This window comes from Camelus dromedarius, chromosome 26, assembly GCF_036321535.1.
Source record: "Camelus dromedarius isolate mCamDro1 chromosome 26, mCamDro1.pat, whole genome shotgun sequence".
Taxonomy (NCBI): domain Eukaryota; kingdom Metazoa; phylum Chordata; class Mammalia; order Artiodactyla; family Camelidae; genus Camelus; species Camelus dromedarius.
In genome coordinates, this window is record NC_087461.1 from 13,293,975 (window position 1) to 13,320,922 (window position 26,948).

At 37.1% G+C, this 26,948-nt stretch overlaps 1 protein-coding gene across 4 annotated transcripts; it reads right to left on the minus strand.

Annotated features, from left to right (window-relative positions):
* ACBD5 (acyl-CoA binding domain containing 5) lies at nt 1-26,948 on the minus strand. 4 transcript variants are annotated; one of them, XM_010995668.3, is made up of 15 exons: nt 26,877-26,948; nt 25,405-25,573; nt 21,781-21,901; nt 20,094-20,166; nt 18,153-18,267; nt 18,019-18,051; nt 14,464-14,598; nt 13,321-13,524; nt 11,468-11,574; nt 10,227-10,494; nt 8,655-8,854; nt 7,679-7,723; nt 7,247-7,356; nt 6,466-6,529; nt 1-1,953 (listed from the first exon to the last, which is right to left on the minus strand). In XM_010995668.3, the coding sequence occupies exons 2-14, from the start codon at nt 25,478-25,480 to the stop codon at nt 6,502-6,504; spliced, it is 1,515 nt and encodes a 504-aa protein (XP_010993970.3). In that variant the 5' UTR covers nt 25,481-25,573; nt 26,877-26,948; the 3' UTR covers nt 1-1,953; nt 6,466-6,501. The 4 variants fall into 4 exon arrangements, with proteins under 4 accessions (XP_010993970.3, XP_031300503.2, XP_010993968.3 ...); XM_031444643.2 differs by lacking the exon at nt 26,877-26,948 and adding an exon at nt 25,762-25,899; XM_010995666.3 differs by lacking the exons at nt 6,466-6,529; nt 26,877-26,948 and adding an exon at nt 25,762-25,899.

The window sequence follows — 26,948 nt, forward strand, 5'->3', positions numbered from 1 at the left end:
TTTCTCATTAACCTTTTATTTTTAACTTGGTTTTACAATAAAGAAACAGAAAAGAAGTAGATCGTTAAAAAAATACCGTAGCTGTCAATTTAAAATTTTAAATGAGGTTCTTGTTAAACAAAACGGTACCACTATATCCTATAATTTCATCATCTTTACTTGTATATACAAGAACTGTGTGCAAAGTGCTTTTCAAACTATAAAATAAGACTTCGGAATAGGATACAAATAGTTATACCTAGGAGTTAGTAGCCCCCAACTGCTTCAATGAATCACAACTACTTTCATTCTTAATTTGCATCTTATTTATTTACATACTAAGAGAAAAAGCCACCATTTTCTGATACCAGATTGATAGCTAATTTTTGAAAATAATCCCTGATCCACAGGTCTAAGTTTTATTTTTACTTATAATGCAGGGTTACTTGCTTCATTTTTTTTCCTGAAATAGAGGACAGTTTTTAAAAGGCAAATAGTAGTAGATCCCTTGAGACAGACACATTTTAATCAAGATGGGGTTAAAAAATAAAAAACATCAAGTTACCTGTAAGGAAAAAAGAGTCTTAGGAAAAGCAAATCATATTCTTCTGCTTTTTTCTTCAGGTAAACAGAGAACCACCCTCTATACTAGGGATGGGTTACTTTCTTATTGAAAACACTCTGAACACATGATGTTAAACTCAACATCATACATACCAAGAATATTTTTTAATTATTTGATACTAAGACTTTGAATCAGACAAATCTTTAAAGTACAAGGTATATCTACATGAGAAGGTAGTTTTAAAAGGTATACAGGAAGAATCATTCCAAACAAAGCCTTCAAGGATCTAAATGTGGTAGGTTGGTGGGGGAGGGGAGACACTTAAATTTACACCAGTTGGCTGTGTCTTGTTCACATGGAAGCACATGGCCTGCTAGCTTGCAAATCCCTCCAATACCCTGGTGAAGTAGGTTTATCGCAAATATTACCCCCGAAGGAAAACCTGAGGCACGAAGAGGTTGAGAGTCCGGTCTGTGTAGTTTACCAGTTGCAGAAAAGTGATATTCATGTGTCTCCTTTTTGACCTTTGTAAAAACAGTATAAATAAGTTTTCATTTTATATTTCAAAGCACCCTATGAAGCAGAAACAAGATATCCTCAGTTAAAGAAAAATGATTACAAAGGAATCGATGTATGTGATTGAATACAAATCTTATGCATGATCTGCAGGTTGAGAATACACTGTCAAACCTACTGTAGGCCCCTCTTCATCACTTTCATTAGCAGGTTATGGCCATTCTGTGAATCATTTGTTAAAACTAAGCCAAGTACCTAGGACTCTACTTTGTCATAATGATGCCTGAACACTAACGTTAGAGCTGTGAGCCCAAGAAAGATTACGGGTGGGCAGCCCATGAAGTGGATGGATGTAGAGAAGATTCTTCCAGCCATTTTCTACTCCTTGGCATGGCGCTTCAGTGACTAAGAAAGAAAGCCGATTTAATCTCACTTGAAACTCACTCCTGGTTTGCATTCTTGCTCATATTTAATTTGGAAAATTAAAAATACCCAGTTATAAATCTGTTTTCATGATCACAACTGTACCTTTGGAAAAGCAGCTTATATTTCTCTATGGGAGATAATCAGGTATACATGTTACCAAACAATAATTAATAATTTAATGTCCTTCAAGTTCAAGGGTGGGGTAAATACATCTATGTATACCATTTATAACCTAGTTGAGATTGATTATTCAAGTATCAGCAATATTAGTCCTTAAAATGTTATCATTTGTGTAGTGCAAAATATATATATGTATATATGTACACAAACCAAACTACTGGACAACAAAAAGAAATGTAATCATCACAAACTAGGGTTTTCGTGTGAGCTCCACAATCCATCGTATTCCGAGCTCATCCAGGCCAACAGTCCTCTTCGGTAAGTGTCATGCTCTTCAGTTCAGTTTTCTTTAAAAAGAAAGGGAGAAAGAAAACCAATTTCCTATGAGTATAAATGTAACCTGAAAATGAAACACATCCATACCAAAGAATTTGCTGAACGGTAACACAACAATCATATTCAAATTCAAAATAAGACCATAAAGTTACAAGTGATTCTTATGAAATTACTTCACATCACTTGGGGCTCAATAGGAAAGATCCAGTTGCAAGGGATGACATTACCAAACAGCTTTGGTTTCTTTTTTAACTGAAGTATAGCTGATTTACAATGTTGTGTCAGTTTCAGGTGGATAGCAAAGTGATTCAATTATACATACATTTTTTTTTCTTTTTCAGATTCTTTTCCATTATAGGTTATTATAAGAAGTTGAATAGAGTCCCTGGTGTTATACAGTAGGCCCTTGTTGCTTATCTGTTTTATATACAGTAGTTTGTATCTGCCAATCCCAAACTCCTAATTCATCCCTCCTCCTCCAACCAAATAGTTTGTAATAAACAATTTAAATGTACATGCCTCCTCTCATAGTTTCTAGATTCTCATCTTTTTCCAGTTGGCTGTTCCACAGTTCAGATATTTGCCAGTTATTCCATAATATCATCAAAAGGAAAAAGTTGTGAAACAAAAAAGCGTAATAAAACAACAGACGGTTGATAGATATACAACCTGGACTGTTCATTTAATCAACACACATTATGTATCTGTTACTTTTCAGGCACTCTGCCAGGTACTGGGGATTCAGACGTCCACGAGGCAGGCTCTCAGCCCTCAAGAGAGCTCTCAGCTAACTGATGGGGTGCCGGGGGTACATAATAACCAACAACTCAGATATGAATAATGTGGCGGTATTAATGACAGCAGAGTAAGCTACCAGAAGAGGATGGGCTTGTTAGCACAACACACAGCAATCACGGATGCTCTGAATTCTGCAAAAGGTCTCACTGCCGTAAAATCTCTATACCCTCCTCAGCATTCCAGATGCCACAGTGTCTGAAACTTTCATTATTTATTCTTTTCCTCTGTAGAAATACTCCTATGCAATCTTCTTGGCAGGAGTGGTATTTTAAATAATCGGACCATTCCTTATCCTCTGCAGAAATTTTCTAATGTACACCTTGGCAGGAGGGACATTTGAAATAATCAGATGGATTTTCACATAACCGGAGGAGGAGATTACTCATGGCGTGAAGAAAAAAGGCCCCTGGAGGAACAGAGTCATGGGTGGTTCCAAAGACTGGCTGCCTGAGTGAGGCTTTAGCAGAAATGCTAGCTGGGAGGTACCTGAACAGTTATCAACACTTCCTAAGTGGGGGAGAGTATAGGTCAGTGGCAGAACATGTTATTAGCATGCATGAGGTTCTGGGTTCAATCCCCACCAGTACCTCCATTAAAAATAAATAGATAAACCTAATTACCCCACCCCCTCAAAAATAAAAAAAATAAAAAAATAAAAAAACACTTCCTAAGAACCCACATGATGCAAATTGCTATATAAAGTCCTTCGCAGCTTTACCAGAAAGCACACAATCTGGTCTATGAATTCTCCAATCTTCAATGTAATAGGGAAACAGACATAAATCATTATTGCTATCTTCAGAATCTGGGGATCTTTTTCAGGCTTTCAATGAGATTTTTCTCTCCTTTTTAAAAAAATTAACTTGCAAAACGTAGGGTACAGCCTGACAAAAGAAGAAAAGTTACGCAAAACAACAGATGAGAAAATTGGAGTAACATCCTGCCTTTCCCCAGCCCGCTGAACTCTCAGCCCTGCTGAGAGTCTCCCCTGCCTCACTGGAAGCCTGGGCCTGACTTTTTGGTCCAGGACCACCTTCTCCAGGCTCCATCTGAAGAATGTTTCTCCTGAGATCTGCCCCCACCTTATCCAGTTTTTACTGGATAAAAACTGAAAACTCATTGTCTCCAAGGAAACAACATGCCGGCAAGGTCATGAATCTGGGCACACTGATAAAGAATGGTTAGAAATATCCTTTCCTTCAAAGTACAGGCATCCTTTGACGATATTGCAGGTTTGGTTCTGGACCACCGCAATACAGCTAATACCGCAATAAAGCGAGTCACACAAATGTTCTGGTTTCCTGGTGCCCACACTATAGTGTAGTCTATTAAGTGTGCCATAGCATTATGTCTGAAAAAAACAATGGACAGACCTTAATTAAAAATTGCTTAATTGCTAAAAAATGCTAACTATCATGTGAGCCTTCAGCAAGCCGTAGTAGACACATCAAAGATCACTGGTCACAGGTTACCATAACAGATATAATAATAATGAAGTCTGAACTATGCCAAGAATTACCAAAATATAACCCAGAAACATGAAGTGAGCAAATGCTGTTGGGGAAATGGTGCTGATAAATTGTGACAGAGTTGCCACAAACCTTCAATTTGTAAAAAATGTAGTATCTGCAAAGTGCAACAGTATGAAATGAAGTCTGCCTGGAACAGATTAAGAATAGCCTTGTGGACTGAACGGGTCAGCTTTCAGTTTGTCCCTCGGGGATAATTTTAACAGCAGAATGACCAGGTGAGGTCATCAGGGCCATGTGGTACCACAGACTCAAGCCTAACAGGAGACAGGGCCGCAGGTGTTAGCTACTCTGCACATCACGTACGGAAGGAATGTTTTTCAGATCCCCTGCAGAGTGATATGAGATCTCTTTTACTTTTAAATTTATATCCTTCCATACTGGTGGGGAAAAAAAATCAAGCAGTGGACCTTAAGTATTACTTTTCATGTAAAAAAATCTTTTAAAGCTTACCACAAATAGACAGCCACTTATTTTACATGCGTATAAGGTGATCTCAGTGTGTGTTTGCATCCAGATGCACATACATGAAATAAAATCAAGCTTGTCTGGGGAAGGGGGGTTAGTGGGGTAGAGCTCAGTGGTAGAGCTCATGCTTAGCATGCACAAGGTCCTGAGTTCAATCCCCAGTACCTCCATTAAAAAATAAACCCAATTACTTCCCCCAACCAAAAAAAATCAAATCTTGTTCACAACCTACAGTACCTCAGGTGCCATCCTGCCAAGAGTGGGCATTTAGCACATATTTTTTGAAAGTCTCCTACGTGCCAGATACTGTACCAGGGGATGAGGTACAGGATGGCCTTATTATGAGTAGGGCACACCCTCTCCTGGTCACACGTCTCCTATCCTAAGAGGATTTCTAGATCTTTCTCTTCATCTCTAACCGAGACCTGTCTTTTCCAAACTAAGCACAATGTCATCTAATCTTCCTTCCTATAACTGTCCGATTAAAAACTGTTAAGCATTGCCAGATTAAAAAATGCCATAAATCCCCTCCAGGCCAAAACTTATTTCCAAATCTAATATGGCTCCATCTCCAACCCCAGCTGATCTGTTACACATATAATCCAACAGTACATAAAAACAATATATCCCATCAAAGTGCAGTTGTGCAGCACTAAATAATTTACAGCGTGGAAGAACTATACACCTAACATACATTGGAAAACTTGATAAAGATTCAATGATAAAAAAGTAGGTAATTAAAAATAGAGACAAGCTTCTCCACTCAGAGACATCTGTCAACAACTGAAAGGAACACTTAGGAGAAATGGTATATACTTCTGCTAGTAAGGAACGTTAAAAAAAAAATAATTTTAGAAAAACTGCAATTTTCAGTGACTGCTGAAGCAAAGTATAGTTTGTTTTTTGTCTTTAGTAAAGTGACAAGCTTCTTCAACCTTAGGCATGAAATAAGTTATTAACCAAAGCAAACTTCAGGGCTTTTTTTGTCCTGTGCTGAATTTCTCTATTTTTCAATCCCTAACTTTCTGCAAAGAAAACATGAAAAGGAACTTTGAAATGCATTGCAAAATATGTAAACACCTCCCTTTAGTGTCCCTGCCGCTTAAATCTAGCAAAACCACATACTGAAAAAAGGTTTGGTCCTTTTTTCCTCCTCTTTTCAGGGAAATTAAGACTTAAAAACCTGTATAAGCACCCAACCATCATAGGAAAAACATAAAATGTGCGAATAAAGAAAAGAAAGGATTTAAATTAAGGCCTATATCTTAATAGCTGAAATGACACAAACAAAGATGAAATAGAAAGAGGGTAAACAATACTGAGAAAGTAACTTAAACTTCTGAAATCCCACTGAAGTTTTTGCAAGTGGGCAAAGCATATGCCCAGAACACGATGTACCAGAAAACGTATTTAGTTCATTTATGAACATAAATCAAACCATCTTAACATAAGCAGAGAACAGGGAAGACTAAACTGATTCAGCCAATGTCACATGCATGTCAGTTTCTCCACTGTAAAGTATTATCACTGGAGAACTTACACTAGTGGGCTGCTTACCCCTTTTACATAAGACAAGGGTAAATGTTTGGCTTTTGCTTTTGTTATCACTTGTAATAGTTAGAAACCTGGGTCCTCTGGTTGAGGAACAGACCTATAATTATTTAAACTTGTAGATTTTTTAAAATTCATTTCTACTGCACATATTTAAGACAGCAATTAAAATCTTACCATCAGATATTCTATATCTCTTTTCTCCATCTGTTGTTACTTAATGGGAAATGGTGATGAAACACTGTAAACATAATCAGTGAGGCCATGAATGACATAAACATTTGTCCATCTGCCAATCCAGGGAAAGTAATTCAGTTTACATAATGTCCAAAAAAAAAAAAAGCTTTAAAGATTTTCTTGAACCCAAGAGTTTTGGCCTCAGGTTATTCCTAGTCTAGACCATCTCAGGGCACTTTCAAGGATTCCAACCTATTATTGTCAAACTTATCTGAGTTATTTCCTGGCATCCAAACTGGAATTCTGGCCCTCAAGTTAGAATAAGCCCTATTTTTAGAGATAGTCAACCACCAGGATGAAAATTTTCTGAAACGCCAATGTCTGTATTTCTAAGGTACAGAGAACACACCGACATTATTTGTTTACTTATCCGTTGCCCTTTAATATTAGCAAAGGGACCAAAATAAACATCAGACTTGAAGAACATTGTTTCCTCATAAGACATAAAACTTAAGCCTAGAATCACTTTCTTTTGTTGCCTAAATCAAAGATGTACAAACGCCATTGGATGTTCTCAAGGGAAAAATATTTAAATCTAACAAGTATCTAGAAACCCACCACATATCATTTCCAAGGTAGTTTCAGTGTCAGGATGGGTACAGAATGCTCAGTATGACAATCCATAAAATGGACCAATCTCCCCAACAGCTGCTGAAAGCTCTGTCTTCTGTAGATTGTAAGAGTTTACATACCACTTTGAACTATAAAACCATAGTGTTACCTTCTCCTTCTTTGATAATATAAATACACCAACCACTGGGCAATAAAAGGCCATATGATAGCAAAAGTTAATGCACCAGGAGACATCTCAAAGGGCCACCAAGACGGTCTCTGAGAAAATAAAATAAGCCAGTCACCAATCTATTACATATTGCACGTACAAACTTAAAAACAGACCTAATTCATAATTTTGAAAATATATAGCTAATAATAGATCTCACTCCTGCTAAAGGGAGGGAGATCATTTTAGAACATAATTCAGTAAGTAGACTTTCAGAAGTACTTCAGACTTACTACAAAACAAACACACTTTAAACTTCAAAGTTCTAAAAGGTAGATTTCATTTGGAACACTTTAAGGATGTCATAGAATCTAAATTTATTGTAATTTATTTGAAACCGTGGCACTTAGATTTAAGACAAGAATTCCTTACCGGTGAAGGGGGCTGATTACTGGTCTGTAATGCTGATGATTTTGCCTATAAATACAAATGAAAGTGATTTAGCTTTGAAAAAAAAAAATTTTTTTTGTTATTTTTCTAAATAACTTTTTCAATTTTCTTATTTTTGTTGTGGTTAAAAGAAAGCTGAAATAATATTTATTTTTGGTTTTTCTGTTAACTATGCTTTGATTATCATGAAACTCATACTGGCCAAATTAAAAGTTCCTAAAGTTGCTAGCCAAAGAATTATCTTTGACATTTTATGTTTTATAGTTCAAACAATATCAAATTATCAAACTAAAACTTCAAATTAATCTAAAACATTACTTCTTTTACATTCTTATTAAATTGCCTACTCAACATTTCTTATTCCTAAATTTCCACACAACTACCAACTGACAAGCACTTTTGAGAACTACAGCCTGGATTATTAAAACTGTAAAAATGTAAAGATTATGTAAACAATAATCCAAATATCTGTTTTGGAAATTCATGATAAGTTACAGCAAACCGTAGTGGAGGTCAGATTAAAACTCTACATTTCTCTCTGGCTGGAAAGTTTTGATCCTAAAACTAATTTACAATAAAGAATTGGTAAGTTAGTGTATTACCTCCACAGCATTTTAAAAAGAAGTCAAGATAGAGGACAAAAGGATGACACTTCAGTGATGAACTCTAGGGCATTAGTTAAGGTCTCTTTACTCCTGCCTCACACTGTACACTATTCAACAGTTCTTAATCCTCTTCCCACCTTCCTGCTAATTTTATATACTGAAAATTTTCTGTAATTTTAAGTTGTATTTGGCTTTTGGGTCAATCTTTTCTGAAATACTACTTTCAAAAGTAGATCCTTTAAAAACTCATTGAACTGCACTGATGTACGTAAATCAGATTAACACGGATTCCAATGACACGCTGTCTGACCGGATTATCAGGAGAACGAGGTGAGACAAATGTGAAAGCCCACCTGTGAAGCCGTCAGGGTCTCCAGCTTGTGCAGTCTCTGGAGGACGCTCTGCATGTCCTCCTGCAGGCGCATGAGCACAAGAGCAATCTGCTCGTTGAGGCTGCCCCTCGACCCTCTGTCCGAGCCCCAGCGCTCCCCATCACCTCCACTGCCCACTTGCCGACCCTTGTTTCCTTCACTCAAATGCTGCATCCTGTGCCCTGTTTGAAAAGCGAAAGAAGTTAGTTTTAAACAATTCTTATAAAAGCAGAAACGGTGTGTTTTCTTCATTTTCCTCTGCTATTTCTTTGAGATCTAAATCTCCAAAGTGGAGTGGAAGCAATCAGGATGTAAACAAAATAAACTACTGAATTCAAAGAAGTAGACATACACATAAATTTCCATTTACATTCTTACGTTTTTTTGCTAAGGTTTTATTTATAATGTACTTAATACACTTATACAGGACTAAATGTACATAAACAATTTGCCTATTTGGGGTACATTCGTAAAAACTCTCTACTAATACAGTAACAAAATTGAAAAAATATGAGGACTATTTCTTTAAAGTATTAAAAGCTACACTAAATGGCCATGTTTTCCTATTTGGTCACTGTAAGCCTCCCAAAATGTTTCTAAATGGTTTTTCTTATAAACACCATTATAGAGATGGTGAAATCTCACCACTACTAAGATTTTGTTGTATATCCAACCACTCTTTTTTCTACACATATATTTGCAGAATTGGCATTATCCCTTACATATCTTTGTGTCCTACTTTAAAAAATATATCATGAACGTTTATGTGCATCATTAAATTTTTTTCTAAAAACACTGAAACGGCTACATAAATTCATTTGTAAGACCATGAAGTAATTTACTTAATCATTCTCCACTTTTAGACAGTGACTCCACATTTTTACGATTACAAATAGCATTGCAATGAATGTCTTTAGATATAAACTCTCATCCAAAATTCTGTTTATTTAAAACAAAGTCAAAGAAGGATTACTGGGTCAAAGGATAACAACTCTGTTGTGGTTCTTATTGAGTGTTGCCAAGTTATTTTTCAGAAAGGCTGAAACTGTGTATAAATATTGCAGTGTGTAAAAGGTACCACCATATTACCTTACCCCTGCAGAAATGGAATATCACAAGTTTTTACATGTTTTCTAATATAATACATAGTTTTGTTCTAAATAATAGAAAGAAAGTTGTCTACCTCGTTGCCCTTTGGGATCCTAGAACCCTACAGAAGCAAGATTCCCAAAGCTGAACTTGCATCAAATAGTGTTTGGGGTTGTAGGAGAAATGGAATTGGGAGCAATTTGCCAAGTTAAACCCCGAAGAGTACAATGAAATGCTTGATGCATTTCTCAAGAAAACCTCTGCTCTTGTATCAAAAGGAAGTAAATTTTGAAGTGATCCTTCCTGAACTCAGCTATTGGTCAGACATGGTCAGATGTTATGTCAGGGTAACTTTCAACATTCTCCCTGCAGACTGGTAGTCCCTATGCCTCTCCTATCTAGAACCTCCCATTTCACTGACTGCTTTATAAAGATAGTGAGAACAATACACAAGTTAATACCCACCTCTCCCTCTTCTGACATTAGAGAATTCCTCATTTTCCCCAGCCCGTTTCTCACGGTGTGGCGCTCCACTGTTACTCCTGCCGTCTTCTCCTCCATGCTTTACTTCACCTTTTCCTTCGACTGCTTCTGCCTGCACATCCCCAGTGCTGCCATTTCCGGAAGATACTTGAACGTCTTCAGGAAAACCAGAGCTTTCCAAGGGCTGACTGGGATCACCACCCAAGTAATATCGAAATGGCCCACTGTTTGACGTAAAGCTATCTAAAGACTACAAATTTAAAAACACTTAGTTATACAGCACAAAGCTTTCATCACTATAGAAGAATGACTGCTTTTGGGGGGGGGGGGTAATTAGGTTTATTTACTTAGTTTTTTAAGGGAGGTACTGGGGATTGAATCCAGGACCTCATGCATGCTAGGCAGGTACTGTACCACTGAGCTATATCCTCCCCCTTGAAGAATGACTGCTTTTATAGAGTTTTTTAAAATGTTATCAGAGAAAATATTGTTTTTCTAAAAAACTTCAGTTTATATTCTGCCTCCCATATGCAGGGAAGAAATGGGGGAGGGATGATTCATCCATGAGCAAAGAACTGAGATGTTTGGCAGTGAATTGTCCTAATGAGTCAGTCATTCATCCAAGAAACATTTAAATAGCCACAGTTACTGTATTCAAAAAGCACTGTTAGAACAGGGTTTGGGGAAAGAGTGGGGGAAGGATATAAAACCACCAAACATAAATACAGCTGTCAAAATCAGCCTAGTTCTCATCAGAAAGAGCTGTCAAAGAGATTAAAAAAAAAAATTCATGCACTTTTAATGGTTTTCCAAATGTTAGCTTCCAATACCGAATCTTAATTAATGGAATTTGAAAAGTATTTCCACTCAAAATTTCAGCCCAACGTATTAAAGTCAATGTGAAGAACAGATTTATTTATTTCAAATTATTCAATTTTCTTGAATTTTAATGTCTCAAACATAGACTAGCATAAGGAGTTCACCTTCTGCCTCCCATCCCACCTCTCCCGGAATATTTATAAATGTAAATACATTAAAAAGTTATAGTATTTAAGTATTTTTGAATATTCAGGAATTTTATGTTTTTTAATTCACAAAAAAATGAAAGACATTTTAGAGGTATGCTTTCAAAGTGGTATACATCTGCTATTAACAGAAGTTATGCACTGAAATCTGATATACCACTTTGAAAACTTACCAATTAAAAAAATGTCATTTTTTACCTCTTCTTGTCCAAATTGCTCCATGGAATCACAGTAGACTTCACTGTCTGAATCACTCGTCAAATGTTGAATTCCTGAAACATCTTCAACATGATCATCGTTTATATCTAAATATAAAAAAATGCCCACGTAGAATAATTAATTTCTCTAATTGAAGAAAAATGCATTTATTCATCTTCAAAACCTATCAGTTCTCTATTATTTTCATACTGGGAGACAAATTTGATTTACCAAGCCATATTTTATTCTTTTAACTTACAAAAAGTTTAAATTCAGTCATTTTTATTAAAAACGTTACAAAGTATTTTATCATGAATTATACAAAGACACTGTGCAGACCAAACTTGTAAAAACCTAGAAATTTTATAAGAAAAACCTGACTACCAGCTAGGACGCAAAATTTGGGACACAACTTTACAAGTTTGGTTGTTATATTAGTCCTTTTTTTCTTTTTTCTTTTTTAACTTGACACCTCTCCGTTTTATTAGAAAATGTTTGCTGGGCTCTACTGGGTGCTGGGCATTGAATGGGTGTGGGCGCCAGGCTGGGGTCCTCCAGCCCTGGCCTCTTTAAGATGACTCCATCCTCCACCCCCACCCCAGACTGAAATATAAGATTTCAAGGTGAGATTCCAGGCCCGGCCAACAAGGCCTTTTCGCCTTTCGGGTGGTAATTAGGAAAAGGGCAACAACAGAAAGGGGGCTCTGGAGGTCTGCAGTCAGATGCAGTAGAGGCCGCATCCGCGGCCCTGCTCAGCCTTTGGCAAGGCACCGCCCTAAGGGAAGGAAAAGAACCAACCAAGCTATACTTAAATCAGCTTTCCCGCACGACCGCCGCACCTCTTCCAGCCAGCACTACTGCTGGTCCAGAGGCCACAAGCAGCCTCGAACCGCACAGCGAGTTGCTGCGACTTGACGTGCGCGCGGCGACCCACCGGGAGGCAGGTGCGGCGGCGGGAAGGAAGGGCCGGGCCGAGGACGCCTGGCCGGCCGAGGGGCTCGGCTCCGCCTGGTGGAAGGAGCGGCCGGGCAGGTGCGCACAGGAGTGCTCGGTAACGTTTACCGCTGACACGGGCTCAGTACACATTCGGCAGCGGCCGGAGCTCCCCGCTGCCTACGGACCCGTCGGGGTCCACTCGGACGGCGTCCCTAGTTCCTCAGCCCAGGGGCGGTGCTGTACCCTTCTCCCCACCCTGGGACTCGAGGACCGGGCATCCTGGGGGAAGGGAGAGGCGGGGAGGGGTGGGGCCGTTCCGGGAAGGCGGGGGCATCCCAGCAGGGGTGGGGTGGGGGTGTCCCGGGAGGGGCGGCGTAGGTGGGGGGAGGGGAGGCGTAGGAGTGGCGGGGGGAGGTACGCAGTGGGAGGTCCTCCGCCCCGCCCGCTGCAGGCCTCTCACCTCCAGAAACGGTGTTTCTAGGTTTCTCCTGTGCCTCTCAGTAATGTTAACAACCCACTGTATCCATCCTCTAGGCTCACCTCTAAGAGCTCTAACTTACGAAAAGCCTGTAACTTACCTCGCTGACCGGAGAATAAATGTACTATAACATTAGAAGATTGAGTTAAAAGACACATCAGTAATAAAAGTAAAAATTTGAGAGATTTCATTTTAAAATGCCATCCAAAAATACAATAAATAGTCTCAAGAAAAATACAAAAGGCCTGGCCCTAATTCAGTCTTTCAAATCTATAAGATCTCACTGAATAAGAGGCTTTTTAAAAATTCTAAACTGTTCTGAAATATCCTAAAATTATTAAAAGAATATTATATTTAGGATATAAAAAAATCCTAAAAATATTAAAAGAATATTTAATTCATAGGAAAGAAGCCGGGGAAACAATTTTGATGGGAATACCTTGTTGAATGCAGACAGCAGTCTGCCCAGTTTGCTCCAAGTTTTGATCTACATGTTTTACTTCCTCAGCGTCTTTGCCGTCCTGGGAGGAGCTGGCAGGAATGTCCTTCTGTACCCCCTGAACAATGCTGTCTTTATCGTAGCCATTAGTGACAACGATTTCCAAATTCTTATGGTCTGCAGATTTCTTCATCATTTTCTTTTCTTGTATGTGAAAATGGAGAGATTCATAAAAGTTCACTGTAGGAAAACTTCTGTACACAATGTTCTAATTTCAAATAGTCACTTCCCCAATCTAACATAATCCCTTTGAAGGGTTTCTTACTTGGATCAGAGAGATGGGGTACTCTTTGAAAAGAAGTTAATTATATGCTGAGAGCTCAACCAAACTGTGTGCTTTAGAAAAAAAAAAAAAAACCCAAAACAAAAACAAAAACAAAAAAAAACTGCTTTAGTTCCCTGTGAATCTTCTAGAACCCCTTTTAAAGGATAATCTCTCAAGGTGTTTTCACTGTCAGGCATAGGCCAATGGCTCTATGAGACCCTGCCACACAGAGAGGTCTACATGGCCAATACCAAGAGCCTTTGAAGAAGGTATTATTTGTGAGACTTTACTGGAAAGTGAAGGCAAAACTAAGTTGTATGGTTTGTTTTAGTGTCTCTCTGCCTCCTCTTTCTAAAATAATCACCCCAAGAATCACTGGTACTGTTACTCACAAGGCCACCCTAATTCCAATGTTCCCTCTTTATCAGAATTTCTGCCTATATCCTATTCTCTGGAATCCATTCTGTTCTTGACAAGATACTGAGAGTTTAACTTTGTCTTTTCTCCTTGGTAGCATATGCATAGTCATACTGGAAACCATACCTTAAATGAATACATGTCTAATGCACCATTTCCGGCATTACGATCAGAGGAGTGGCCTCTTTCTGTTAGCCTTCAATGAACATCTATCCATCTATGCACAAGGCTGGCTATCCCTGAACTCTGTAGTCAGAGCCTCTTACAACACAACAAACCTAGTGAACAGCCCACATCCCACTGTGTGGACTAATCACATACGGTGCCAAATCAGTGCAAACCTCTCCATGGCCTCTCATCTTAGTTAACGTAAAATTATTAGCCAGTCATCCAAAGGTTACCATTATCACATTGTTCTGCTCCTTTTACTTCTTCTTGGGCCTCTTCTTCCTCAGACTCAGCTCCACTATCGCTGCTTTCAGCTTTACCATTAACAGTTTTGGCATTTGGAGTAGAAGTCAGAGCATTACCAAGATCTAAAATACGAAATGACCACTTAATCTTTAATGCTGTAATATACAATGATGTTGATATTTACAAACAATTCTGTAATCACACATAACTAATAAAATAATCTTGAAGGAAAAAGAATTTTGATATATAATTAATAATATTATTTTCTTTGACTGTAAATATAGATACACTACATAAATGCCTCCAGTTAGCTACAACAAAATGATAAAGCTATCTTAAATCCTTTCCGAACAAGGCAGAGGATAAATTATTTTTTAAGGTAACATCGACCAAAATGTAAAGTTAGAGATGATCTTCTTTATATGCAGTAAATGAAGAGACAGGTGCTATATGCTAGCATGCTGAAAACAAATATCTTTGACCCTAAAAACAATCTTATCAATATTATAGTTGGATTACACTTAAAAGTTTTTTACCCTTTTATTGCCTTTAGGGCTTCAGGTGCATAACTTCCATTATTATGTCTTTACATTTAAGTTTTGGGTTTTTTTTACTTTTAAAAAGCATCATTAATGTGGTCAATCACATAAAAAGGCAAATCGTCCTATTACCTAAACTCATATCTTGAGAGTAAATACATTGGAACTCCTCAAACATTAATATGGATAGGAATCACCAGGGATCTAGCTAAAATGCAGATTGTGATTCAGCAAGCCTGGGGCAATCTAAGATTGTGGTTTCCCATTAAGGCTCCCTCCCATGTGATGCCAATGCTGTTGATTACTGGACCACATTTTGAGATATAGGGAATTATATTTCCATTAACTCTTTGAGATACTGAAAGCATCCATAAGTAGCTTTTGGCCAAAAACAGTTGTCTTCCCCCACAAGCTTCTGGGTCTTAATTTTCAATTATATAAGTCCATTTTGGGAATCTCCATTCATCTTAAACAGTCAGGCCTATATTCTTAAGTCTCCCTAATTAACGGAACTAATGAGTAAAAATTCAACTCTCTCATAGGCATTGTGCTCTATCTGAGAACCATGATGGCAGCACACCTTCTGAATCTCCCTTACTCTCCCTCAACAACCAGAAAAGGCAAGAATAACAACTGATGAAAGAAAAAAAAAAAAAAAAAAACAGAAACACTCACCACCTAGACACCTTCAATAAAACAAAGCGACAGGGAAACCCCTCAAATCCCCATCAAATGGATGGTTGCAGCAAGACTACATGACAGCAACAAAAGCAGCATCATAGCAGCTCTGTGATGAGAGTTGCAGAAAGCACTCAGAATCACTAATAAGCCCTACTCAGCATCCAAACATCCATGTGGTTCACCACGTTAACAGACAAAAGGACAAAAGCCACATGACTGTCATAACAGACGCAGAAAAAGCACTTGACATACATAACCCAACACTTTCACGAATATGATGCTGAAGGAACTGAGAATACAAGAGAATTTCCACAATCTGATAGAGCGCATCTTTAAAAACTCACAACTACAATCATGCTTAATGTTAAGAGACTGAATGTTTTGTTCCTAAAACAGGGAACAAGACAGATGTCTGCTTTTGCCAACTCTACTTAATATTATACTGGAAGTTCTAACTAGGGCGATCACGCAAGAAAAATAAATAAAAGGTAACCAGTCTAGAAAGGAAGTAAAATGATCTCTGCAGATGGCATGCTATTGTACATAGAAAATCCTCAGTAATCTACAAAAAAAAATTTATTAGAACTAATAAATGGTTCAGCAAGGTTGTAACCTACAAGATCAATATATAAAAATCAATTGTATTTCTATAAGCTACCAATAAACAACCCAAAAATGAAATCAGGAAACAATTCAATTACAATAGCAGCAAAAAGAATAAAATACCTAGCAATACATTTGACAAAAGAAGGTATAAAACCTAAACACTGCAAATAAAAATACATTGCTGAAAGAAATGAAAGAAGATCTAAATAAATGAAGTGGAAGACAATATCGTTGAGATGACAACACTCCCCCAAATTATCTACAATTCATTGCAACCCCTAACAAAATCCCGGCTGGCCATCTTTGCAAAAATTGACAAGCTGATTCTGAAATCCATACGATACGCAAGGGATCTTGAAAAAGAACAAAATGGGACAGCTCATACTTCCTGACTTCAAAACTTATTATGTATAAATATTCTGAAAACACTCATGGGACATAGATAATCTGTTCTACTGGGCCTAAAGGGCTACTTTTAACAAGATTCTTTGTTTAAAAAAAACCCCAAGATTGCAAACTGTCTTGCAATTTGGTAATATCTTACAGAATTGGAAACACCCATCAAATGCCCGCATCCTTTAATCCAGAAATTACATTTCTAATATAATTTCTTACAGCTATACTTCCACATATATAAAATGACATTTGTACATGGTTACTTTCAGCAGCATTGTTTGAAGACCAGAAGGAGAAACAATCTAAATTTCATTAGAATGGTACAGGCTAAATAAATTATAGTATAAGCCCCACATTCTCTCAACCCTTAATCTAGGTACAATTTGAAATCCAGAGTTTTCTAATTTTGCAAAAGTCATATACTATATATATTGTATATTATGTAACACCTTCAACAAAGTCTAAGGCAGCTCTCACTAAAAAAACGTAAATAAGGATTTTTGTAGCAAAACATGTAATAGTCAAACAAAATAGGATAAAGACTTAAAATAGCTTCATGTCATTTCAGGTCAAGGTTTGCTTCTCAAGTTCACGTTAGGATGGGTTCTGGTGCCAAATGAGTTATCAAAAGCACTTTATCAAGCTTTGTGAATTTTTAAATTATAGCTAAGGGATTATAGATCTGAGCCTTTATCATTTCTCCCTCTTCCTTGTTTTTATAATTAACTGTTTAAACACTTAAACACTTTTAAAATGACTCCTATAGACTCATTTCACTCTGCTTTCTAAAACAATTTAAAGAGCAAATTTTTAGAGTTAATACCAGAAAATCTGCAGATTATTCAGCTCCACTAATATGTAAAAGATAAGCCTTTCAATTCTTCACTGAGAACATGAGAACATGAAAACAGAATTCTAAAAAAAAAAAAGACCCAGCTAGGTGAATTCACTGATGTCTTGTTTTAGCTAGCTACACTAGTGTTAAACCACACTATAAACATATTTACTTAAAATTAGCTAGGAAGTCATTTCAGCCATAGCATTGCTAATATAATTCATAAAGCAAATTAGAAAATATGAAATCATAAAAATAAAACCATGAGTTCTGTTACAGTTTTGCATATAAGTGAACCACTTGTCATGTTTTAATAACCTAAAGGTTAAAAATTAGGGTTTATAATATTTTGGAACTTTATGCAATGTATTTGCTTGGAAAGAAAACTCTTGAGTGACAAGCTCATAAGTTATATAAGTTTGTGCAGCAATCTTTTGGCACATAGACTTTAAACAAAAGTTTTACATGGATTTCATTATTCCTACCTTCTAAGTATTTAGAGATTTTCTCCAGTCGGACTGGCATGTGAAAGTAAAAAAAAAATTAGACATATAAATAAATATTAATGCATGCATAATGTATCAGTTGCTGAATTAAAAACTAGGTACAAGAGCCCAACCTGAGGTTAAATCAGAACTTCTGCCACTCTTTTTGTCCTCCACAATTTCATAAAATGGACCAATGACATGAAGCAGTTCTTCAACTTTTTCAGTCATGGGCATAGTTTCAAGAATCTGTAATCAAAAGAAACAGAGCTTGTGAAAAGGAACTATGAACGTGATCCACACTAGCACCTAATATAATATCTATAATTTATCGGTAACTTTGAGATCTGACGTTCTTTTATAGACTCCTCAAAGTATCCATGTTAATTACTTACTTAACATATATACGCTCCTAGAAAAATCTCAACTATATTAAAGATTTAAAAGTGTTCTCATTTTGAAAACTATTTCACATATGCTTTGTGTAAAATTTTACACAACAATCCAAAGATTGTGCATTAAACACTAAAGGTACTAATGTTAAATAAAATAGAAAATTTGGGGGTTAGAGTAAAATTATTATGTCTGTTCTTTAATACCAAGGAGTGTTTTTAAAAGGGTATTCGCATAAAGTAGGAAGTGGTAACCACTTTTAGACACCTTCATGACTATGGGCCAATTTCGAATCATCACATTTAAAGAGCAAAGCAGATTAACTAAAAAAGCATTCAAAGAAATGGCCATCAGCTGGTGACTGTCAAAAAAAAAACAGTATTTCTAGATATGGAGTATTTTGTAGATATTAAAAAGACAAAAATTAGGTGTATGTGTGCTGACTGGAAAAATATAAAATCTGTTTACAGGCAAAAAGCGAACTGCTGCATAGTGTGTTTAATATGATACCATTATTGGTTTTCTTCCTTTTTTTAAATAATAGGATGTATATGTCTTTTCTAAGTCTACAAAACACAATTAAAATTACTATTAAAGAGTTAAAATGGAGGGAATGAAGAAAGATTATAAGAATATTCTAGGTAAAGAAAACAGAATGTTATCAAGCCAAAGCTTTAGATTATCTTTCTCCCTCTGCTTTTGAAAGGCTCCTTTGTTGTGCCTTTATGTTGTGTATGTTGTGTTAACATCTAGCTAACAGCCAAAGAACTAAGCTCTGACTTCTGCTATAAAGTCCACTAGATAAAAAAAGTGTGAAAAATGTAAAAAAGGGCACAACTTTGAGTAGTGTAGAAGAGAATAAAACAAAACTAAATTAGTCTGAATCTATCAAAAAAATTACTGCAGATTAATACTGTCAAAGCATCTGGCAAAAAACTATTTTTTTTTTTACAGATTTTCTTTACATTCAACTATATTTAAGGTTATCAAACATCTAGATTTCAGAACTTTGGGATCCATCTCCAACATACGGTCCTTTATAAAAAGGCACTAAAATTATCTTTAAAATCCATGATTTCTTCATTAACTTGCTCTTTAAAACAATTCCTTAAACAGGAGAGCTAGTTAATAAAGAATGCCCTCCTTACAAGTTACTAGAGAAACTAGAAGCATCCTTAACTTATTCTGCTTCTGCAGGATCTCTGCATTCACAGAAAAATGCTTGTTACTAAGAAGTGCAGTGGTAGGAACATCTCAATTTATGCCTGAAGACGCTGTTGGGCAGTCTTGTTACCTGTTTCTCATAAATAGTTTCAAAGCAGATATGTTTTCAAGACAGCCCAGGTACTTCCCAGACTCCTGAGCACGGGAAATCATTATTTTAAAAGATTCCGATTTATATATTTTCTACAGAAGTCAACTACAGAGAAAGGGAAGATGAAAAAAATTAAAACAAAATATCACGTCACCACAATGTGACATCTTAAGGAAAAAACACTTACCTTACGATGAACTTTGATGAGACAGATAAAGCCAAGATAAATTCAGTAATCTAGATTCTATATTCTAACATGTTACAATCTCCTTGTTCCTTAAAAAAAGCAGCTAGTTTGCCTGATAACAAAACTAAATCAAAGTCGCTCTGAATATTTTTATTTTCTATTATGAATTATTTTCCGTACCTTTTTCATTTCTTCAACATATGCAATCATGGCTTCCTCTTTGGTCATATCACCCAATGAACTCCAAGCATCCCTGGAAATGAAAATATCCAAATAATAACAAAAAGACACCTGATTTCAGTTGCTCAGAATATAATTTAGAGTTAATGCTATAGGGTCACTATTTTAAAACTGGCTTTACTTAAAGCTATATCAATATTTCCGGAAGATTTCTTGAAATGCACCACCTTGAAGAATAATATCATTGTGAATAAAATGGCAAATTAAACAGTATCTAAAACTAGTCAGTATAAAAACCTACCTAAAGACCATAGATTATTGAGACCAGATTACATACACTCTAGACCATGCAGGCTATAGAGTGTTGATAAGTATCTGCTAAGAACTCTTTAGAAGTCTTTCTACCATTATAAGCTACAGTGACAAAAACGACTATTTTAGAAAACTCTACATGAACGGTCACAGTCACATTTCAAAGGAACAGAAGTTTTGGTTAATTTAAATAAGAGTCTAACAGACACTTGAACAATGGAGGGGGGAGGGTATAGCTCAAGAGGTAGAGCGCATGCTTAGCATGCGCAAAGTCCTGGGTTCAATACCCAGTCCCTCCTCCAAATATAAATGAGTAACTAAAACCAATTAAAAAAGAAAGAAAGGAAAAGAAAAATGGAAAAGCTTTCTTGCTTCTAAAAAAACAAAAATGTGAGTGACAGGAGAATTTCAAAGCCTTAGATAATGAGAAGAGTTCTTTGAAATTTTTGCCTAAAAGGAAAACCTCTCTTTTTATAGGTATTTTCCAGAAGCAGTTTAACTCCAGCAAAAGTCAATTCTAAGGAAAATCATTAAGTAAATAAATAAATTTTCTTCAAACAGATTGAATAACATATTGCTATTCCATTTAACCTATTACTTTGTGACTAGTCATGAAGATCTTAGAGGAAAGCACAGGATTAAGAAATCCTCAAAGGAGTTTAAGGACTTTCAATATTGGGTAAGGAAACTTAGCCATCAAGACACACAGCTTAATTAATTGGTTTCCTTGGCCAATTAGCATACTCTGTTCATGAGGTACATGACCTACATTAGACAACATCAGATGTCTTGTTAGACATCTGTCAAGTCTTCAGTAGTGTGCAGAACATCAAAAGTTAGTCAACTGGAAAAATGGCAGAGGTACTGTGTGATTCTTTTAAGTATATTAAAAATCAAATTTCTACTCGAGTACAGGGGGACAGGAGTGACAGCTTAGATAAAAAGTTAGTCTGGCAGACTTTGAGTCAGGCTCCTAGTTATTTATTATCTCATAGTCTCAAAGCAAACAATGTCACCTAACAAGCAAGCCATTATTTTGCTTGGCAGGTAAAAGATGCAGGAGAGTTTGTTTCTTTAACTTAGCAGGAGTTATTCTTGGCATAAAGAAAAGGAAACACTCCATAAAAGGAAAAAGACTACCTGAAAATGCTTTTTGATCTTTGATACAAATACCCCTTTTGGTTTTATTGTTTCCCTCTTTTCCCTAATACCTTCCTTTTTGTATGAAATTGTGTCAAGAGCACAGAGAGGATAAAAATGTACCCAGTACCCAGAATACTTTATGCACAAAATAATACATAACCACATAAATAAGTCATATGGTAATTATGTCATCAAACTCAAAATTCTTTCATAGCTCTCTATATAAAGTTACCATTTATATCTTCCAATAGGATCCCAGAATGCAGGCCTTGATAGTTTACAGGGTCCTTCAGTTGCCTGCTTATAGAAGCTATAGAACTTGAGCATCATTTCATTTGTTGGCTGGAATGAACCTATTGGAAACGTACATTAAGTAAGATCACTTGGAGAATACAATTGATGATCTAATGCTATAAATTAGTTTAGCTATACAAATAGAGATTTTTAATATTTCATTAACAGTTCAGGTTATTTTCCTATTTTACAGAAACAAAAGTTATGGCTCAGTTAGTTTCTTTATTCCTTTGATTTAAAAAAAAAACTTTGAGATTTTACACTTTAATAACAATGTCTAACACAGTTCAACAAATAAAAGAATAAATAAATAAACATTTGGTAGGTGTAATCAGAATAATGGTGAATGTCAGTAAAAAAAACAAATAAAAAGTTAAATGTATATTCTGCCTAATAAAATTGCAACAGTAAGAAATTCAACTTCTCATGGCCAAATTTCCAGTTTCTGAATGGATTAGGAACTTTGGCTAAAGCCAACCAGTGTGTACTGTGGTAGAAAAAGAATTAATCTAAGATAAAATGGATTTCTCATTTTCTACCTCCATGGTTTTTGCACACATCAATTTTTTGAGGATTAGTCTTCATATATGTTTCTAGCATATCAATAAACTTTTTTATGTTTAAAAATTTCAGATTGCAGGGAGGGTATAGCTCAGTGAAGTACGTGCTTAGCACGCACAAGGTCCTGGGTTCAATCCCCAGTACCTCCATTAGAAAAATAAATAAACAGACAAACCTAATTACCTCCCCACTACTTCAAGAAAAAAATTTTTTTAAATTAAAAAAAAATTTTACCTTTAAACAATTTTTTAAATATTTGTTTAAAAAAAAATTCAGATTGTATGAATGAGTGCTATAAGTTACAAAACTTAACAACAGAAAATTTGAAATATGTTTTATGATAAATAACTGGCTAAATAATTATGATGCACAGATACAATGGGATTACGGATAGATACCCTTAAATATTTTATTGTAGAAAAATATAAAAAAAGGCATGAGAAAAGCTTCATAATCTACTATAAAGTAAGAATAAAACAACAGTTGAAAACAGCACATCCAGGGGGAGGGTATAGCTCTGTGGTAGAGTGCATGCCTAGTATGCAAGACGTTCTGGGCTCAATCCCCAGTACTTCCACTAAAAAATTAAATAAATAAACCTAATTACCTCCCCCACTAAAAAAAAAAAAAAAAAAAAAATTAAAACAGCATATCCAGCACAATCCATTTTTGCAAAATAAGTACTTACATACATAAAAAGCAGAGTAGAAGAAAACACATCAAAATGTTAAAAGATGATGTTCGCTAAATCATAGGCATACAGATTACTTCTATTTTCTTTTCTGTTTCTTTGTATTTTTAAAACATTTACATTGGTGTGTATTACTTTTACTCCAAAATGTATTACAAAGATAAAAATTAAAACTGTAAAAAGATATTTTTAAAACTTCATAGATTGCATAATAAACTGATAACATGTAGTAATCAAAAGCAGTAGTTTATAAACATTGTGAAAATTACCACACAGACAAGCTAAAAGCTGGTGTTTCAGGTTTGGCCCAGGGTGAATAATTAAATCCAAAATTACAATGAGAATTATCTATACAATATATGATCATTTAGGAGTATCCATTAGATACAGTGTTTCAATGATATAGTCCTTCTTTATATAGCAGTAGGGGAAAAATATGAAGAAACTATAGTTAAAAATAGTTACCTACTTAAATAACACAAATCTAAATTTAAAACATCAAAAGCACCATAATGACTTCAGTAAGTCAATCAACTAAGATTGAAGTTTATTGGTTAAGGTGAATAATATATGCATTAGGTTATAGCAAAACCTAGTAATATACCTTGAATGTAGGCCACTGGATAAAGAATAATCTCTGTCCTCAAGTTGCTCACACATAATATATTTTATCTATATGTGTTAAAAATATTATATAGAAAATCAGATTTTTAAAGGCCAAGGGCATACCAAACACAGATGCTATAGGATTCTATAACCCTATGCCATAAATAAAGATTAAGCAATAAGCAAAAAAATCAAAAATCAAAAAAACGATCAGATCTTACTCTTTGCAAAATAACCCAGGACAGATGACACAACTTAAAAAGTTTTACTATAAAAATATTTAATAATTCATTGTAATAGTAGTTCTGCTTCAATTAGTATCAATTTAGTTTCAGGGGTAACAGTACAGTACTGAATACTGACCAACACAGGTGTCATTTGGCCATGTTACCTTAATTTTACAATACCTTCTTAAATGTTATATAAATACAAACTGTATTTATACTTACAGGAGTTTCCTAAAAAGTGATACATGATGTCAACAAAGATAGCACAGTAGAGACATCAAGTCTCCTGTTACCAATTTTCAAAAAAAATAGAAAAATGTGTGGTTTAGAAGTAAGAATGAAAGTACATCTTAAACAAAACTCTTTTAGAAGTATGCCTTCCTATAAACTCTCTTAATCAGGCATTTAAAAAATCTATACCTAAGTAAGTTCCTATACTAATTCTTTACATTTTGTTCATTCACTCTTCTTTTTCAATCCCTCTGAACTTAATGAATTTTTGTTAATGGTAGTGAACATTCATTACTTGGCTAAATGATAAATTAATGAAAATAGAGAACACAAAATTAAATACTACAGTAATGTATTAGTGTTGTATTCAGTTAGTTTTACACTCTGGTACAATGGTAGTACTTAAAAGCATCATTAAAACTACACGTTTATACGAAAAATAATTCATATAATGCAGAAAGATATGACATGAAAAGCAAAAGTCTCCCTCTCCAAACCTCTCCACAGAAAACAATATTTGAATAATGGCCTTAAACTTCTCAACACCGGTCAAAGACATAAAATTACAAATTCAGAAAGCTCTGTAAAATCCCAAACGGGATAAATACGAAGAAAACCATACCAAGACAGATCATAATCAAACTGCTGAAAACCAACGATAAAGAGGAAAAATCTTGAAAGAAACCAGAGAATAGGTTAAATATAAAAGAACTCCAGTGACTTTTCACCCAAGTTGCAAAGGTCCAATACGAGCATAAAAAAGAGAACACCTAGTGAACACTAGTACAGTAGAATGGGGTTTTTTTTCAAGTAGTAAATATGTATGCTTTTTAAATAAGAAATTGTTTTACAAACGAATATAGTTGTTCTTTCCTTTCTCTCCTTTCATATCAAAAGTTTTTAAAAGACTTAAAAGTAGACTTTATGAGTATGCAACACCAGGCATCTCCATCCCAGATTTCTTTTAATATATCCAAATCCGCAGTCATTAAGTGACAAGACTTTTCTTTCCAACAATATACACTACTTAAAATCTGGATAATATATTTGTCTCTGGTTTGAAAGATCAGCAGGCAACTAATTCACAACCGATACCTCCCCTCCAATTCCATTCCTTTTCAACCCATAAAAGAAGTACGTTAAATAAGCAAGATTAGAAGCAGAAAGGTTAAAGGAGGTGGATTAAGAAAACTGGGGCCTCAGGCCTCTGTAGTAGGCTTCTTCAGCGGGGACCCAGTGCTCGTACCATTTTTCGGCAAACTCTGGATCACCTTCACCGCTGCCTCAAATCTGGTTTCATGCACGGATCTCGTGTCCGCCATCTCCAGCCGCCAGCGCCGGCCCCGGTCCCAAGGTCTGTCGGGTGGAATCAGGCAGCAACAGCAGCACCAGCTTTCCCAGGAGCCTGCATGAAACTGGAACATGGAGCGCAGCCGCGGATCAACATGACCAAAGGGGAGGAGGACCTGGAGCGCAGCTGGTCAGTTCCCCGTTGCCCTGCCCTATCCAGGCCACACAGACCGAGATGGCCCGGTTCCTTCCTCCTCCCCGGGGCGTGACCAAGGCCGGGGAGCCGGGCCGCCAAGACAGAAAAACAACTCACCGAGAAGAAAAGCATCTCTAGAAGGCAGAAGGGCCCCGGCCACCGGTGGTCGCGGAGCCGCTCTCCCACCCGCCGGACCCTGGCGGAGCAGCCACACCCCCCATCCCGACGAGGTCGGTCTGTCTGTCCGCGCCCTCCCCGCAGCCCCGCCCCAGAGCCTCCCGGGGACCCACTCGCCGCCGCCACCGCAGCACAGCAAACTCCACCCACCCGCCCCGCGGCAGCGGCGATGACGCGCGCTGGCTGTCTGTCCCCTGAGGAGGGCCGGAGAAGAGGAAAAAGAAGAGCAAGAAGGGTCGACGGAGACCCCCGGGCTCGCTGTCGGAACAGGCCGGACCGATGTGTCCGCACCCGCGTAGCCGACGCAGGGTGGCAGCGCGCGTGGGAACAGTAGGAAAAAAAAAAAAAAAAAAAGACTGTGGTCCCCAGCGCCTGCCATTTCTTAGGTTAAGGTTTGAGAAACGTGACAGGACTTAAGCAAAGAGCTTTAAATCCGGAGAGGCTTGGTGCGAACCTTAAGTTCTGCCATTTAAATTCTGTTGCTATCCTTTCCAGTGGCAATCTTTATATCACCCTAGAGGGTAGATGAAAGGATTAGGGATACTGGATGGAGGTGCTTAGCAGTGCCTGGCTCGCAGGTCTTCGACAGCGTTAGTCGCCCCGAGACAAGGACGTCCGGGCAACAACCCAAGGAGAAGGGAGGTCGCCCGCTACTTACACTGGGCTGGAAGAGGGAAAGTACCTTCCTCGGCACCACCCTCGACATCGAGCCCCAGGGAGCCGTGCACAGTATAGCGCCAGCCCGACCTAATGGGCGACAGGGCGTGGGGGAGGGGCGGACGAGGGACCAGTACGGATGGTCAACCCTAGGAAGGGGTACCCTAGGCCTTCACCTTTCTAGCACCTCGCCCCGCGTCCTCGGGCATCTAGGAAGTGCCCCAGGCCCACCGCGGGGGCACAGCTATGGGTTCTGGGGGTGGAGTCCTGCGGCCCGGAAATCCCAGAGTCGCCAGGTCGCTTTTGTCACTTCGGGATGGATTAGGAGGGTGACTAATCCAAATCTAGACGCAGACGCTAAATTACTCTTCCCCTGGAGCCGCAGTGCCGGCATTTACCTTGATATTGCCGGGCAAGGCCTGTCCGGTAAGGTCCCCGACGCCCACCCCTCGCCCTGCCCCGCGGACTTG

What these genes read in the sequence shown, in the direction of transcription:
- ACBD5 (XM_031444643.2), bottom strand. An exon ending in CCAGAGTTTGCCGAAAAATG is followed by an intron (nt 21,902 to 25,404) that starts GTACGAGCACTG and finishes CGTTTCCAATAG; the next exon opens with GTTCATTCCAGCCAACAAAT. An exon ending in TAATGTCAGAAGAGGGAGAG is followed by an intron (nt 8,855 to 10,226) that starts GTGGGTATTAAC and finishes CTTTTCAAACAG; the next exon opens with GGCACAGGATGCAGCATTTG.